Here is a 16,218-nt window from a genome sequence, read left to right on the forward strand (position 1 = left end):
GTCATCTCCAGGGACCAGGAAATGATCTGTTCTACCTCGTACGTCTCTTCTCTTCCTGATAGATCTTGAATATTACATCACATTTTGAAGCACAAATCTCCTGTAAGGACAAACACCCATACACTAACAACAACTAAGGGCAAACACCCATACACTAACAACAACTAAGGGTAAACACCCATACACTAACAACAACTAAGGGCAAACACCCATACACTAACAACAACTAAGGGTAAACACCCATACACTAACAACAACTAAGGGCAAACACCCATACACTAACAACAACTAAGGGCAAACACCCATACACTAACAACAACTAAGGGCAAACACCCATACACTAACAACAACTAAGGGTAAACACCCATACACTAACAACAACTAAGGGCAAACACCCATACACTAACAACAACTAAGGGTAAACACCCATACACTAACAACAACTAAGGGCAAACACCCATACACTAACAACAACTAAGGGTAAACACCCATATACTAACAACAACTAAGGGCAAACACCCATACACTAACAACAACTAAGGGTAAACACCCATACACTAACAACAACTAAGGGCAAACACCCATACACTAACAACAACTAAGGGTAAACACCCATATACTAACAACAACTAAGGGCAAACACCCATATACTAACAACAACTAAGGGCAAACACCCGTATACTAACAACAACTAAGGGTAAACACCCGTATACTAACAACAACTAAGGGTAAACACCCATATACTAACAACAACTAAGGGCAAACACCCATATACTAACAACAACTAAGGGTAAACACCCATATACTAACAACAACTAAGGGCAAACACCCATACACTAACAATCTACAACGGCTCCCAAAATTTACGTCATGTCCCGTTTTCTATTCCTTCGTCCTCGGTTAAGTTTTCCTTTCCGATGTGTATAGAGGTGGTAAGTAGGGGATGTAAGGGTCAGGAGAAGGATATATAGGGGGAACTCTTGGAGTTGGATTAGACGGGAGACATCTCCCGTCACGCAGGGTGCAGTCGCACCTCCACAGATCTCCAGTATCATCTCTTGATACTGGTAATGGCTCAAAAGGGCCACCACTTACAGGCTATTCATGCCCGTGCCACCTCTCGGGTGGCTTAATCTTTATCAATCTTGCAGCGGTTAGGTTTGATTCGACTGATTAAGTACATCAGTTTGGTGACGTTGTGAACGCTCAAGAGGACGGGCTGATAGCACAGTGGTCTGCGTTCTCGGTTCAATCGTGGGATCCGGGTTTAATATCCGAGCAGGATAAAAACAGTTGGACACGTATGCTTTCATATAATACAGTTAATAAGTTAATACCTGGCAGTTAATAAGTGTCGAGGCCTTAGACAATTTGATGGGTTACATCCTTGGGAAGGTCAGTAGTCAGTAGGTCAGTAGTTGTCCCTCTCTGGAACCAGAGGGACCTCGATAAGCACAAGTAGACAGTCCTCCTATTTCCGACAACGAGAATTAAACATGGATTACACATAGGTATCTTAATCTCAATTCTTAAGACCACATACTTCAAGATCTAGGGCTGACATAAAGCAACTCGATACGACAGAGTAGTATCGAGTTATGATCTGTAGAATTGAAAACTATATGTTCGAACAGCAGACAGCGTTCACCACCACCATACTCATCCTGTGAACGGTAGTTTACTGTGCACCCCATACTCATCCTGTGAGCGGTAGTTTATTGTGCACCCCATACTCATCCTGTGAGCGGTAGTTTACTGTGCAGCTATACTCATCCTGTGAGCGGTAGTTTACTGTGCACCCCATACTCATCCTGTGAGCGGTAGTTTACTGTGCAGCCATACTCATCCTGTGAGCGGTAGTTTATTATGCACCTCATACTCATCCTGTGAGCGGTAGTTTACTGTGTACCCCATACTCACCCTGTGAGCGGTAGTTTACTGTACACCCCATACTCAAGGTGTTAATAATAAAGGTATTAATTTATCTAGTTTGTTATGAGTCATGGACCTGGACACGTGGTGAATACCGAGTAAATAACTAGTAAACCTGTGGCAATGTGTCCCAAGCTGCCATAATGTCTATACGTTCCTAATATATATATATATATATATATATATATATATATATATATATATATATTAAATTTTGTTTCGTTTTACAATATACCCAAATTACAGAAGAACATTTAGTTCACTTCTTCAATATTTTAGTAATGATGAACATGAATAATCAAGATGATGGGATGCTAGGAAAGAGTGCACCACCACAAACAAATCTCCGGTGACCTCTCCCCCCCATCTGCGTTGAAGTCATGCAGTACAACAGAGAGCGACAAAAATCATCCCAGAACTCTGGTCGACTCTCACACCAGGACAGGCTGAGAGCCAAAGGACTAATAACACTGTAAACTAAACATGATCTCATAGAAACTTGTAAAGTTTCCTGCCCGAAACGCTGCGCGTACTAGTGGCTTTACAAGAATGTAATTACTATGCTATGTATCCTCACAATCCTAATGTACCTTCTTGTATATAAATAAATAAACAAATAAATAAAGTACTGAACAAAATGGAGGATATTAATCCAAACCACTTCTTTACAATACATCGTATTTTGACATCATAATCCTCAACGGACAAAATATGATGTACTGTAAATCACAACCCATCCTCCTGTTTAGATAATACCTATTGTGACGATCGTCAATAATCAGAATTTGTACGTTCTTAGCTCTTACTTAGTAGTAATCTGACTAGTAAGGTTTTTTAATAAATGCAGCTAAAACACCAACTTAAACATTCCTAAGCCTAGTATAGCACCCATATGTACTATATTAGGCCTCAAATATCGTGTATTAGGCCTAGAAAGGTTTAGTTAGTTTACTTTGTCAAAGCAACTCAAGTCAAAAAAGTTTTCTAGTTTATACAACCCAATAGTTCAGAATTTTTACGTTATAATTTCGTTGTACGTCGGTATATATATATATATATATATATATATATATATATATATATATATATATATATATATATATATATATATATATATATATATATATATATATATATATATATATATATATATATATATATAGGGGGGTACCACCACTGGTGTAATTATAGGGACCCACAGCCTCAGAGAAGGGAACACAGAGCACTCAGGGAAAAACTTGACATTTAACTCTGAATACGAAAGAGTGTTCACTTCTCCTACCACCCCCTTTTTTTTTTATTATGATGTACACTTTATTATGCAAGGTTATACAGTTACATATCTGATTTTATACAAAAAATGAACATTAAGAGGACACAAGAAAAAGTTCGCTTCCTAGAGGCTGTAGATTTCCTCGAACTCCTCCGACGCCGGGCAGGAACCGAGGATGCAGCGGGCATTTCCCCTCTGGATCGCGACACTGAGGCGCTGAAAGAGAAAACTTGCTGCTCTAGGGTCTCTTGTGGTGTCAATGAGCTTGGAACCAAGATCCTTAAGAAACCTTCTTGCACTCTCACCCCATGGGCCTAGGGTCTCAGACCCTATTGGAACGAAATTGTACCTTTGATCTAATTGCCTGTACTTGACTGACTTTTGTTTTTCTCTGTGTGTCGCTGCGGCTCCTGCCGTGCCGGCAGAGAGGGTGATGTATGTCGTTGCCAGGGTGGATACGCAAGTATAGTCCCATGCTAACTGCCTGCCACCCTTCCACGGACGCAGTGTGATTCCGTCTGGTCGGCCGGCAAAGCTAACAGAGTCACGGTTCAGTAGGTTGCGGGGCTCTCTCTCCGCTGGACACTGAGCAGAGGCAAGGCTTCTTTTAATGATGTCGTTGACTTCGTCGTGTCTAGTGTGCCAACCACCCGATTTTCCACAGTGCAGGCCATGCAATCCATATTCGTCAGCATCTGCCTCGCCGCAAATACACCTGTGAACAGTGTGGATAGGGGCAGCAAGGCGGAGAGCGACTGCAATACGGAGCTCCTGCGGATCAAGACGTGTGCCTGTCGCAGACATAGGGACTGCCAGAAGGAAGTCCCCTGCATGGGGAGCCTGCACAGCTGTGAGGCGTGCACGATCACTGGGGGTTGTTGCTGCCTCCAGCAAAGCTGTGGCTTCTTTGTCTGCAATGGGGCTGTCCCAACTGGATTGTTTCTTGGCTTTCGGCATGGCTGGTCTGAGTGCTGGGTCTGTCATGGCACCCCATTTCGTGTCACATTCCGTGTAGTGGGGGTCCTGTATCCCCGCTACATCACTCAGGGTGTCAGGTAGAATTTCCTTAACCAGGTCATCTGATGCTGAGGAGGAAGACAGGAAGGCTGGGACTGCAATTTGGGTGGCGGTGCGGACACCCAAGCCACCGAGCCTGACAGGAAGAGTGGCTTGTTTCCACTGGCATTCGTTGAGAGAGAGGTTAACAACTTTTTCCAGCATGGTCTTCAGTAGGAGGTCATACTCGTCAAGCTTTGGGTTGTTGTAAGATGGGGCGCACCTCAGAAAGTAGGTTAGCCTCGGAAGGGATAGGCATTTGGTGAGGAGATAAAAAGCATCGTGGGCATCGATGTCACCTATTCTGTCTTCCATCCTCCTAAGGTCTGCGATTTTCTTGTCGAGGATCTCCTCAATGGCGTTAGACCCGAGGGGAGCTCCAAGGAGGGTGCTGTTCTCGGCCCTAATGACATGGGCTCCAGGCAAGGCAGACCTTATTCTAGCTACGATGTCTGGGTTGGAGGAGACTACTTCACACTTGGAAGGGTTCAGGACGAGACCCAGGCTTACTTCTTGCTCCCTTATTTTCCTGATATCTGACAAGAGGTGGTCTACGGTGCCAGCTATAGATCAAAAATCAAAATCAAAATATATATATATATATATATATATATATATATGTCGTACCTAGTAGCCAGAACGCACTTCTCAGCCTACTATGCAAGGCCCGATTTGCCTAATAAGCCAAGTTTTCATGAATTAATTGTTTTTCGACTACCTAACCTACCTAACCAAACCTAACCTAACGTTTTCGGCTACTTAACCTAACCTAACCTATGAAGATAGGTTAGGTTAGGTTAGGTAGGGTTGGTTAGGTTCGGTCATATATCTACGTTAATTTTAACTCCAATAAAAAAAAATTGACCTCATACATAATGAAATGGGTAGCTTTATCATTTCATAAGAAAAAAATTAGAGAAAATATATTAATTCAGGAAAACTTGGCTTATTAGGCAAATCGGGCCATGCATAGTAGGCTGAGAAGTGCGTTCTGGCTACTAGGTACGACATATATATATTAGTATATTTTGGTAGCAGTCTTTCCTGTAGACATATATTATTAAATATGACCGAAAAAGTAAGATTAATAATTCTAACACGAATTTTCTCAATCTTTCGTACATTTCTTTTCACTGTTGGAGGTAAATCAAAAATCAATTCTCCAAAATTCATTTTTATTTCTAGTCTGACGCGACACGAGCGCGTTTCGTAAAACTTATTACATTTTCAAAGACTTTAGTTTAAAAAGAAGTTTAGTTGACATCAAGAAGTCAACACCAGCAATCAACAGCCAATTAATGCACAACTATATTCTACCCACCTCAAGACTCCGCTCCAATATAGAAGCATCAAGAAATATGGACCAATAGGCTTTCTACAAACACTTCTATTCAATACCCATTGTTTCGTGTTCTGTCTTGTGTTGATGAAATTATTACCCTATTAATGCCACCTCTCGTTCTGTCTTGTGTTGATGAAATTAATACCCTATTAATGCCACCTCACCCCATCCACCTCACTGAAATGTAGATATAAAATCGGAGATGCGTAAGTTCTATTCCACCATTTGGTCACCACTTGGTCCGGGAGACATCTCCCGTCACGCAGGGTGCAGTTGCGCCTCCACAGATCTCCAGTATCATCTTTTGATACTGGTAATGGCTCGAAAGGGCCACCACTTCCGGGCTATTCATGCCCGTGCCACCTCTTGGGTGGCTTAATCTTCATCAATCAATCAGTTCTATTCAGTTGTGTATTTGTAAACTAAAGTCTTTGAAAATGTAATAAGTTTTACGAAACGCGCTCGTGTCGCGTCAGACTAGAAATAAAAATGAATTTTGGAGAATTGATTTTTGATTTACCTCCAACAGTGAAAAGAAATGTACGAAAGATTGAGAAAATTCGTGTTAGAATTATTAATCTTACTTTTTCGGTCATATTTAATAATATATATATATATATATATACATATATATATATATATATATATATATATATATATATATATATATATATATATATATATATATATATATATATAAATATATATATATATATACTATGGTTCTCATCGTTACTATAAGTACTACCAAAACTGGAGGATGAGCTGGTAAATCATAGCGGCTCACAAACAGCCACAGTTTCAATGTGTCTGTCCATCGACTAGGTTAGGTTCGGGTAATTTAGTAAAAAATTTTTGTGACGTGAGAACTCGAGAGGACGGACTGCATAAACCTAAGGAACTACCTACCCGCTGAAGCCGTAAATGCCAAGACATTAATTACTACAGTTCAAAATCCAATTGGAAAAAAATCTCAAGAAAAAGGGGAGGGGAAGGGGGGATGCCTTTGACAAGCCACCGGCTTCCTGATCCCGTCGTGACCACTAAATAGATGTTGGTGCTGAGGTAAATTCAAGATGGGCGCGGAGGTACGCCACCGCTCACAGGACGGTTATGCGTAATAAATGAACTGAACAAAAGCATAGAAAATGGCAAAATTCACACCATTTTTTATTTAAAATTCTTTTGAAGGTATTAATTTATCTAGTTTGTTATGAGTCATGGACCTGGAGACGTGGGAATACCGAGTAAATAACTAGTAAACCTGTGGCAATGTGCCGCAAGCTGCCATAATGTCTATACGTTCCTAATATATATATATATATATATATATATATATATATATATATATATATATATATATATATATATATATATATATATATATATATATATATATATATATATATTAATTTTTGTTTCGTTTTACAATATACCCAAATTACAGAAGAACATTTAGTTCACTTCTACAATATTTTAGTAATGATGAACATTAAAATGTATGCATTTATTATGATACATACGATTCCTGGGAATAAATGTAGGAAACTGCACCGCTGTCATATATAGCACACACCAAGCCCCGTTTTCTCAGTCAACGCTCAACAGCAGAGGGAGGAAGGTTGCATCAGTCCTTCACTAATCTGTACATACAGCAGTGAAAGTTGCACGCACAGTTACGAACTGTCTGTTGTGATCATAGTGAAGCATTTTGAACTCACGATGGCACAGGTGTGTAAGACTGTTGCTTGTAATATTACTGTTAACAATATACTTTGTAATATATAGGTAGATTATATGTTTATAGTACTTTTATTTATATGTCCAAGTGTAACTTCAATTTGTACAGCGTACATGGTATTAAGCGTCAAAGATGTACGCAGTGCGCAGCGTACCTTAACACACTAACAGCCTCACAAGATAGTGATGGAGATACGTCACGTCTTCTGGAATTACCTGAACCAGTGACCGTAGGGGACAGGGGTTTCCGAGGCTTATGAAACTCTGTAATTGTTGTGCTATCAATTTTCTGACATCTTTTACCTTTAGCATTGTCTTGTTGCTTATGGCTGCATGGAACAGCGCTTTCGTCTGGTAATTACTTACTGTCCTAACAAGATGGGTTCATCGAGTATTGGTTGTTCTGTATATTAGGCTAACATGGTCGTGGGATCACTTGATTGAATTTGGTTGGATAGAAGGTGCCACGTGCTAATGGACCCATACGTGGCACCTGCAAGTTCCTTAATTTTTATGTTAATATAATTATACAGTTTACTGTTGCTTGTTATGCTTGAATTAGCTGTTGCCTGATGTATCACGTTAGCATTCTATATAGAGGCGTAACCCGCTACTCATTGTATTTAAAATGGTAGCTTGACCTTAACCAGAACTAATGCATACTAGTTGGTTGGTTAGTAAGCCTATGACCCGGTCTTAATAATTTACCCTCCTGTGGTTGATAGGCCTAATGCACAACGCGCATACCAAACCAATCAGTCATGTTAGTTATGTCTTGAAGTGTTAGTTTAGTTCATTTATTATGCACCCCATACCCATCTTGTGGGCGGTAGTGGAAAGGGTTACAGAGGCACATAATGGGCTCAGGGACTGAACCCCACAATTCATTTAGCTAAGCAAGTTACAATCTTGAAGAGCTAGTGTGTGTTAAAACTTTTGAATTTTGTTCAGCATCTTATGAGTCGGTCTTTGTTAACTATTGTGAATACAGTCTCAAGATTTCGGATATGTGACAAAAGCGAAGCATTATATGTTTATAATTGTTTTCACAATCTATGGTATTGGTGTGTGGCCCTACCCACAACATCCTATTACTTCCTCCTCTTAGTTTTAGTTTAGCAGTGACATTTTGTTACAGGTCGTGTTGCTTCATATTTTTTACTTTTACATTCATGTACAATTGCCTTTATCTTGACTCATATTTGAGCTCGTGCTAATTTTTTAAAGTCATCTGGCATTTGTTTTCCAATAAAATTTTAAGGTTTTGTTTATCAACCACTAAAGTGTTCTCAGCATTCACTTTACATTCATATTTTTTTAGTTAAACCAACATATCTCACGTTCAACATATCTCACATGACATCAAGGAGAGCAAACTGTTTAATCTGTAAGGTTTACAGGCCCAATTTTATTATTTTAGCATTCTCTATTGTACTGTATTACCACATGTGAATCATTAGTCTATCACGTGCTGCTTTCCCTAATGTTGCTGAGAACCTTTTCCGTATGAAAAGTGCTTCCTGCCTCTCCCCTTGTAACGATTCTATTGTTACGTAAAGTATGGTGACAAATAAACACAGACACTAAGATACTATATATATATTTGGTCGAATATACAGGTGAAACTTTGGTGTGGTTACTTTGAGCGCACTGAGCGTCGGTACAGTATCTCGCAAGTGTCTGCTCTAGACCACACTTGAAAGTAGACTAGCTTAATGTTTGCTATTCTGCTGCTTATATGCTCGGGCAACACCTCACCTCATTCATCTCCAAAGGTTGACAGTAATATTAACAATGTATTTGGAGCGAGTATCTACTCGCTACACTCTGATAGTGGGCGAGAGTTACAAACGTTGCGTAAGGCGTCGTGCCTTGATATGTTCTAAGCTTTTTAGATCTGGGGAGCTGGGATTCTCCCCCCACCCCCACCGTTGGCAGAGTCAGTGTCTCAACGCATCCTTTGTACCACCTAATTATCGCAGGGGACTTCAATATTGACCTCTGCGAGCCAGAACACCCTACTGCTGTTAGCTTCCTCAACTGTATGAATTCCTGCTTCCTCATACCCTTAATCACTAGACCTAGTAGAATCACTGATAGCACTGCCACGACTCTAGATCACATCTGGACAAATATAACCTCTCCGCTTACTTCAGGTATAATCACCGATAGCACTACAGACCATTACCCCACATTTCTCTTAACTAACATTAGCAAACCTCCTCTTGAGTCAAGAGAGATACGTTTTAGACTACACAATGAAACTGCTATAGACAATTTTATAACTGCTACTGATAATGTCAACTGGGAGTCCGAGTTAGGTAACATAGAGGACATCAACCTAGCAGTTCAATCTTTTCTTCAAAAAACTCTTAGCCTTTATAATACCCACTGTCCTATGCTTACAAAACAAGTCACAACCAAAAGGCTTAATAATCCCTGGCTTACAAAGGGAATACTTAAATCTATTAATAAAAAACATGACCTTGAGAAAAAGTATAGGTTAGGAATTGTCTCCAAAGAATTCTCAAAGAATTACTCATTATTGCTATCTAAGATAATTAGACGAGCCAAAACTAAATACTACGAAGATAAATTTACCCAAATAAAGAGCAACATTAAACAAACATGGAGAACAATTTCACAAATATTGGGATCAAAGAAGTCTTTAAATAACAAACCGACTCTCCTGTCTAATAACGATGGTCAGCTTTCAGCCTCTGATTCTGCTATTGAGTTCAATAGGTTCTTCTCTTCCATTGGTTCATCCCTTGCTAATGATATTCCATCTTCCAGTACTGACATTAAGGACTATCTTACAGGGAACTATCCCCAGTCTCTGTACCTAAAGCCTATTAATTCCATTGACGTCAATGAGATAATCCTTTCCCTTAAAACCAAGTCTGGTGCCCTTGAGGAGATACCAACTTTAATCTACAAAAAAGCCTCCAGATCTTTAGCCCCTGCTATTGCTTTGCTCTTCAACAAGTCACTTGAACTCCAAACCTTTCCAGATATTCTAAAAAAAGCGAGAGTAACGCCTGTCCACAAATGTGGTGATCTCACAGATGTTAACAACTACAGACCTATATCAATCCTGCCAAACTTGTCAAAAATTTTTGAAAAACTAATCTATAAGCAGCTTTACTCATATCTAGCCAAACTCAATATACTTAGCCCTTGCCAATATGGCTTCAGGCCCAAAAAAAGCACTAACGATGCACTTATTAGTATGCTTAACTCGATTCATACAGCTCTTGATAAAAATGAGTTCCCTGTTGGGTTATTTGTGGACCTGCGTAAAGCTTTCGATACTGTCAACCACCAAAACCTTCTTCTTAAATTACATCATTATGGTGTCAGAGGACACTCCCTACAATACCTCAAATCCTACCTTACTGACAGGCTCCAATGTGTTTCTGTGAATAATACAATTTCTCCCACCCTACCCATCAACATTGGTGTTCCCCAGGGCAGCATACTTGGCCCTCTCCTCTTTCTCATCTACATTAATGACCTTCCAAATGCCTCCCAACACCTCAAACCAATCCTATTTGCTGACGACACAACCTTCATTTACTCCAGTCCTGATCCCTTTGCTCTAAATGCCACAGTAAATACTGAGCTAAATAAAGTCCATCTGTGGCTAACTGCCAACAAACTCACCCTTAACATTGACAAAACTTTCTATATTCTGTTTGGCAATAAATCCTCTAATCAAATAAATCTCAAAATAAACAATACCCAAATTTGTAACAAATTAGATGGCAAATTCCTTGGCATTCTCATTGACCACAAGCTGAATTTCCAGGGACACATTCTAAACATATCAAAAAAAGTTTCAAAAACTGTGGGCATTCTTTCTAAGATCAGATATTATGTACCACGCCCTGCCCTGGTGACTCTCTATTACTCCCTTATCTATCCATATCTCAACTATGGTATTTGTGCTTGGGGCTCTACTACCCAAAATCACTTACGTCCTCTAATTACTCAACACAAAGCTGCTATTAGGACAATATCCAATTCTGGCCCCAGACATCACTCGGTACCCCTACTCAAATCCCTGAATATGTTAGACATTAAGTCACTGCACATTCTCTCATGTGTACTATACATATACAAAACGCTAAACTGTAATGCCAATCCTGATCTCAAAAGCTTCATAGAAGGTTGTAACAGAACCCATGAGCACCACACCAGAAATAAATACAGTTTTGATATTCCTAGAGTACGACTTAATCAAACCAGAAATGCTCTACAAATCAAGGGGCCCAGAATGTGGAATGACCTTCCCAACCATGTTAAAGACAGTACCTCTCTCAACCAGTTTAAGTTAAAAACGAAGCTATACCTAATAAATTCCCTGTAACCTACCTTACCCCTCTATTGTCAACCCATGTATGTTTTTTTTTTTTTTTTTTTTTTTTCAAATCAACGCTGTTTTAATGTAATTTTCTGTAATAATTTGTAATTGTATTTGTGCTGTTTTTTCAACAATGTTCCCCCCTCTTTTACCTCTATTTTTATTTGTACTCAACGCATTTTTTTCTTTTTACCCATTAGTTTTAAGTTTTAGTCAGTAGTGTTTTTTCCTGCCCGAAACGCTTTGCGTAATAGTGGCTTTAGGCATTGTATGTACTAGCTCTTATCTACAAAGCCAACAAACTTTGTAAAATCTCTTTATGTATGTACCTTTGCCTAAATAAAAATTATTATTATTATTATTATTATTATTATTATTATTATTATTGTAATTGACGTCACACGATAAAGTGTTTGTTTACTTCTTCGTTTCGGGATCTGATCTCCGCGTGTTCTCCAGTTTCATATTGGAATGATGTTATATAAGGTGTTGGGTTTAATATCACTTGTTTCAAATCACAGCAATGTTCGAACCTTGTACAACATTCACATATCGTTTGGCGTGAACTGTGCCCTAGCGCAGCAACATAGAAAATATAAATTATATTTTAATATGAACATTTATGCTGAGAATTATGCGTATATACTATGATATGCAATAAAAATTTGACATTCATATTGACATAATATATGTATAGAAAGGGCTAAACTATTGTGTTTATGGGCCACACCAGCACTAGTGCCAGATGTGTCCTTGGAGTTCCCTTGTTTGGAAACTACAGTGTTGCGGTTACACAAACAGACAGAAAATGGTGTACTAAAACACTCGAAACTAACCTAATCTAACTTAATCGAACGACCCACGCATAGAAAACGTGAATGTTTGTGAGTCGTTATAATTTCATAGTACGTCAGTTATAGTCCGTTGGGGATTTTGACGTCAAAATGCGATGTTTTATTGAAGACGACAGACTGTTCAAACAACTGTGCCTCGTGGCCGGGCACTGGACTTCTCATAGAACTAACTGGAAGACAACACAGTATGAACACTTTGTTCTTGGGTAGTAATTTTTATTGTCAGTTGCATATGCCTCCAAAGTATAGAAAATGGCTATATTTCCCCGTAAACTTTGCTTTGATCTTTGCCTCAGACTGTTAGACAGTTTTCCGTCTTCAAGATGAGAAGACGTCTTGAAGGTACCTGAAGACAAATGTCGAAGTAAAATTTGTGGGGGGGGGGGGAATGATACCCATTTTCTATACTTTGGAGGCACAAACAATCAACACTACTACCCAGGAAAAAATAATAAATACAAAATTGTTGCACAGTGCAGTCGACACGGGTTCCTCAGACTTTAGAGGCGTCAGGCGTCCTGTGAACTTTGGGTTTTGGTTTGAGTGTTTTCAGCACCGCCAACTAGTTTATTGTGCACACCACACTCATCCTTTGAGCGGTAGCTCCGAAAGATTAGAGGGCATAAATCACAATCAAAACTCTTTATAATGTAACATGTCACAACCTATTTGGGCAATATCTAAAAAATTCGGTAACGTCCTTCGGTGACCTCCGACTGAGCGAGAGCCAGACGCCCACCAAGCACACAACAGGAGACGTCCTTCGGTGACCTCAGGCGGAGCGAGAGCCAGACGCCCATCAAGCACACAACAGGAGACGTCCTTCGGTGACCTCTGGCGGAGCGAGAGCCAGACGCCCACCAAGCACACAACAGGAGACGTCCTTCGGTGACCTCTGGCGGAGCGAGAGCCAGACGCCCATCAAGCACACAACAGGAGACGTCCTTCGGTGACCTCTGGCGGAGCGAGAGCCAGACGCCCACCAAGCACACAACAGGAGACGTCCTTCGGTGACCTCAGGCGGAGCGAGAGCCAGACGCCCACCAAGCACACAACAGGAGACGTCCTTCGGTGACCTCTGGCGGAGCGAGAGCCAGACGCCCACCAAGCACACAACAAGAGCTCACAAAGATGCACCAACCCCGACACCTCCCGATCAAGCCAACGTTGACAAACTCCGCTCTGAGATCAAAGTGGAGAACTTGATAAAAGCTCTAGCCTTCACTGTGACTTCATATGATAATTGCGCCATGTTTAGTATCAGTCTGGGCCGTTGCAGATATGGACCCAGTGATCAAAACAGCAACACGTTTTCATGCTACCTGAGTTTTCATGAGCAGATTTAACTAGGAGTCAGTGGAATTCGTAGACTGAACATATAATTTATAGCAGACAGGTCTAAAATAGTATTAGGAAGTCTTTTGTTTACAAAATTTGCCGTTAGTTTTCAAATTGCAAAAAACTTTTACATTAACAAATATCTGCAGAGGGTACACTGCGCGCTACCAGGCTGGTGCAGCGTCCCGTTGCTGTTGCTGTTGCTGCTCCAAATGACTGCTGCTCAGAGTAAGTATACTTTATCATTGTTACTAGTCCTGCTGCTCCAGCTGACTGCTGCTCAAAATAAGTATAATTCCTCACAGCTTTCAGTCTTATTCTGCGACGGTGGTGCCAGGATTCTATCAAAAGGGATGAAGGATATTCTAGTTAACCGTATATTCACCGAATCACTTGTCTTGCGGCTCGCATTATTACACCAACAAACACAAGTTCTCTCTTGAAGTTGGGAGTTGTTATTAACAGTAGCCTTCCTAGCACGACTCTAGCATCCCAAGATGTCTTACAAGCCTAACCCTCTTATCTGGGGTACATCTAAGATAATAACCGGGTGAAGGTATTGTGAGCTCTTGTAGACCATAGAGTACGTTATATTTTATATTCAATAATTAATTCCTTTTCACCCTCGAACGCACTTCCGCTCCCCCCATCCCACCTCGCAACTCCCCAGCTACTTTGTTATCTTGTTGCTGAAAAAACTAATATGTAAGTGGACCTTGTTGAGTTGCCCACACGGAGTCAGGGCCGCCACCTCTACAGCAGCTGCCGTGTGGTGCTTTCCGTCATTTCCCGGTTTTTATTATTAAAAGTCTTTAGAAATATCGTCAGTTATGAGGCTATTAAAAAACTATATGAAGTTTGCACAGCTCTTAAGTAGGGAAATAAAGATCCCCATAAAGCAAGATAGTTTTCTAGACATAACATTTGTTAACTAGCACTCAATAAGCTATGAAGATAACATCAAGGGCAAAAATTAAAAAAAAAAAAAAGTAATCCATAATAGTGAGACCCGGTACCTATTCACAGAATTTACCATTACTGCTCAAGATTGGGAGGATCGTTACCCTCAACCACCTGCTAGAGGTATCGATAAATCAATCTAATTCTGGCTATCACAATGTTTGCTGGATGTTTTATGGTGTCCATATACGTGGGTGTCAGTGATTTCGCTCATAAAACTTTATTATTTGTGAGCAGTATGTTTTGAAAATGGATGTCGTCTTCAGATACGTCTATACATAAGTTTAATTAAATATGATATTTGTTTTAGGCTGATTTAGCTGCTTTGTAATATGATTAGGTTTTTATGAATTGGTATCCATACGAAAGCTTCTGAAACCTTTATTCAGTGCCGTAAGCGTGTTATCTATTTGTCAGTGAGATTCTTCTTGTCTTGCATGTAAAGGATTCCATTGTTTGAAGAAAAGACTTAATCACAGAAAATTATTCCTCTTCCTGTGTTTGTGTATAGGTAGCTAGTTATATTGCAGCCAGTTCTGTGTAGAGATGAGCTAGTTGCCAACGAGGCATTCTGTTGACGGTTGGGCGCAGCAGTCGGTACACAATGCTCCTGTTGCCACAGGTTATCAGAGGAGGCAGTTCTTTTTGTGTTACGTTGATAAGATCTGGAAGCTGCCGTTTTGGGTTTCCCATGATAATGGTTTAGAAATTTAATGCGTTACGTCATTGCTGGAAATGTGCAGCTCTCGATACTATCACATTGACCCCTGACCATTGATTTTTGTTTGTGTGTGTGTATATATATATATATATATATATATATATATATATATATATATATATATATATATATATATATATATATATATATATATATATATATGTCGTACCTAGTAGCCAGAATGCACTTCTCAGCCTACTATGCAAGGCCCAATTTGCCTAATAAGCCAAGTTTTCCTGAATTAATATGTTTTCTCTAATTTTTTTCTTATGAAATGATAAAGCTACCCATTTCATTATGTATGAGGTCAATTTTATTTTATTGGAAGTAAAATTAACGTAGATATATGGCCGAACCTAACCAACCCTACCTAACCTAACCTATCTTTATAGATTAGGTTAGGTTAGGTAGCCGAAAAAGTTAGGTTAGGTTAGGTTAGGTAGGTTAGGTAGTCGAAAAAGCATTATTTCATGAAAACTTGGCTTATTAGGCAAATTGGGCCTTGCATAGTAGGCTGAGAAGTGTGTTCTGGCTACTAGGTACGACATTATATATATATATATATATATATATATATATATATATATATATATATATATATATATATATATACTTTGATAAGATCTACTTATCTAC

General features: G+C 39.6%; 1 protein-coding gene across 2 annotated transcripts in view; it reads left to right on the forward strand.

Annotated features, from left to right (window-relative positions):
• Positions 1-7,176: 7,176 nt before the first annotated feature.
• LOC123747699 (phenoloxidase-activating factor 1-like) overlaps positions 7,177-16,218 on the forward strand; it is a 34,411-nt gene continuing 25,369 nt past the window's right edge. The window contains exons 1-2 of one of the 2 annotated variants that reach the window (XM_069338939.1): positions 7,177-7,334; positions 14,051-14,129. In XM_069338939.1, the coding sequence (XP_069195040.1) occupies positions 7,326-7,334; positions 14,051-14,129 (88 nt within the window). In that variant the 5' untranslated portion in view covers positions 7,177-7,325. The remainder of the gene's footprint in view (positions 7,335-14,050; positions 14,130-16,218) is intronic. The other variant, XM_069338940.1, reaches the window with a different exon arrangement.

The sequence above is a fragment of the Procambarus clarkii genome, chromosome 40, assembly GCF_040958095.1.
Source record: "Procambarus clarkii isolate CNS0578487 chromosome 40, FALCON_Pclarkii_2.0, whole genome shotgun sequence".
In the NCBI taxonomy this organism is placed as follows: Eukaryota; Metazoa; Arthropoda; class Malacostraca; order Decapoda; family Cambaridae; genus Procambarus; species Procambarus clarkii.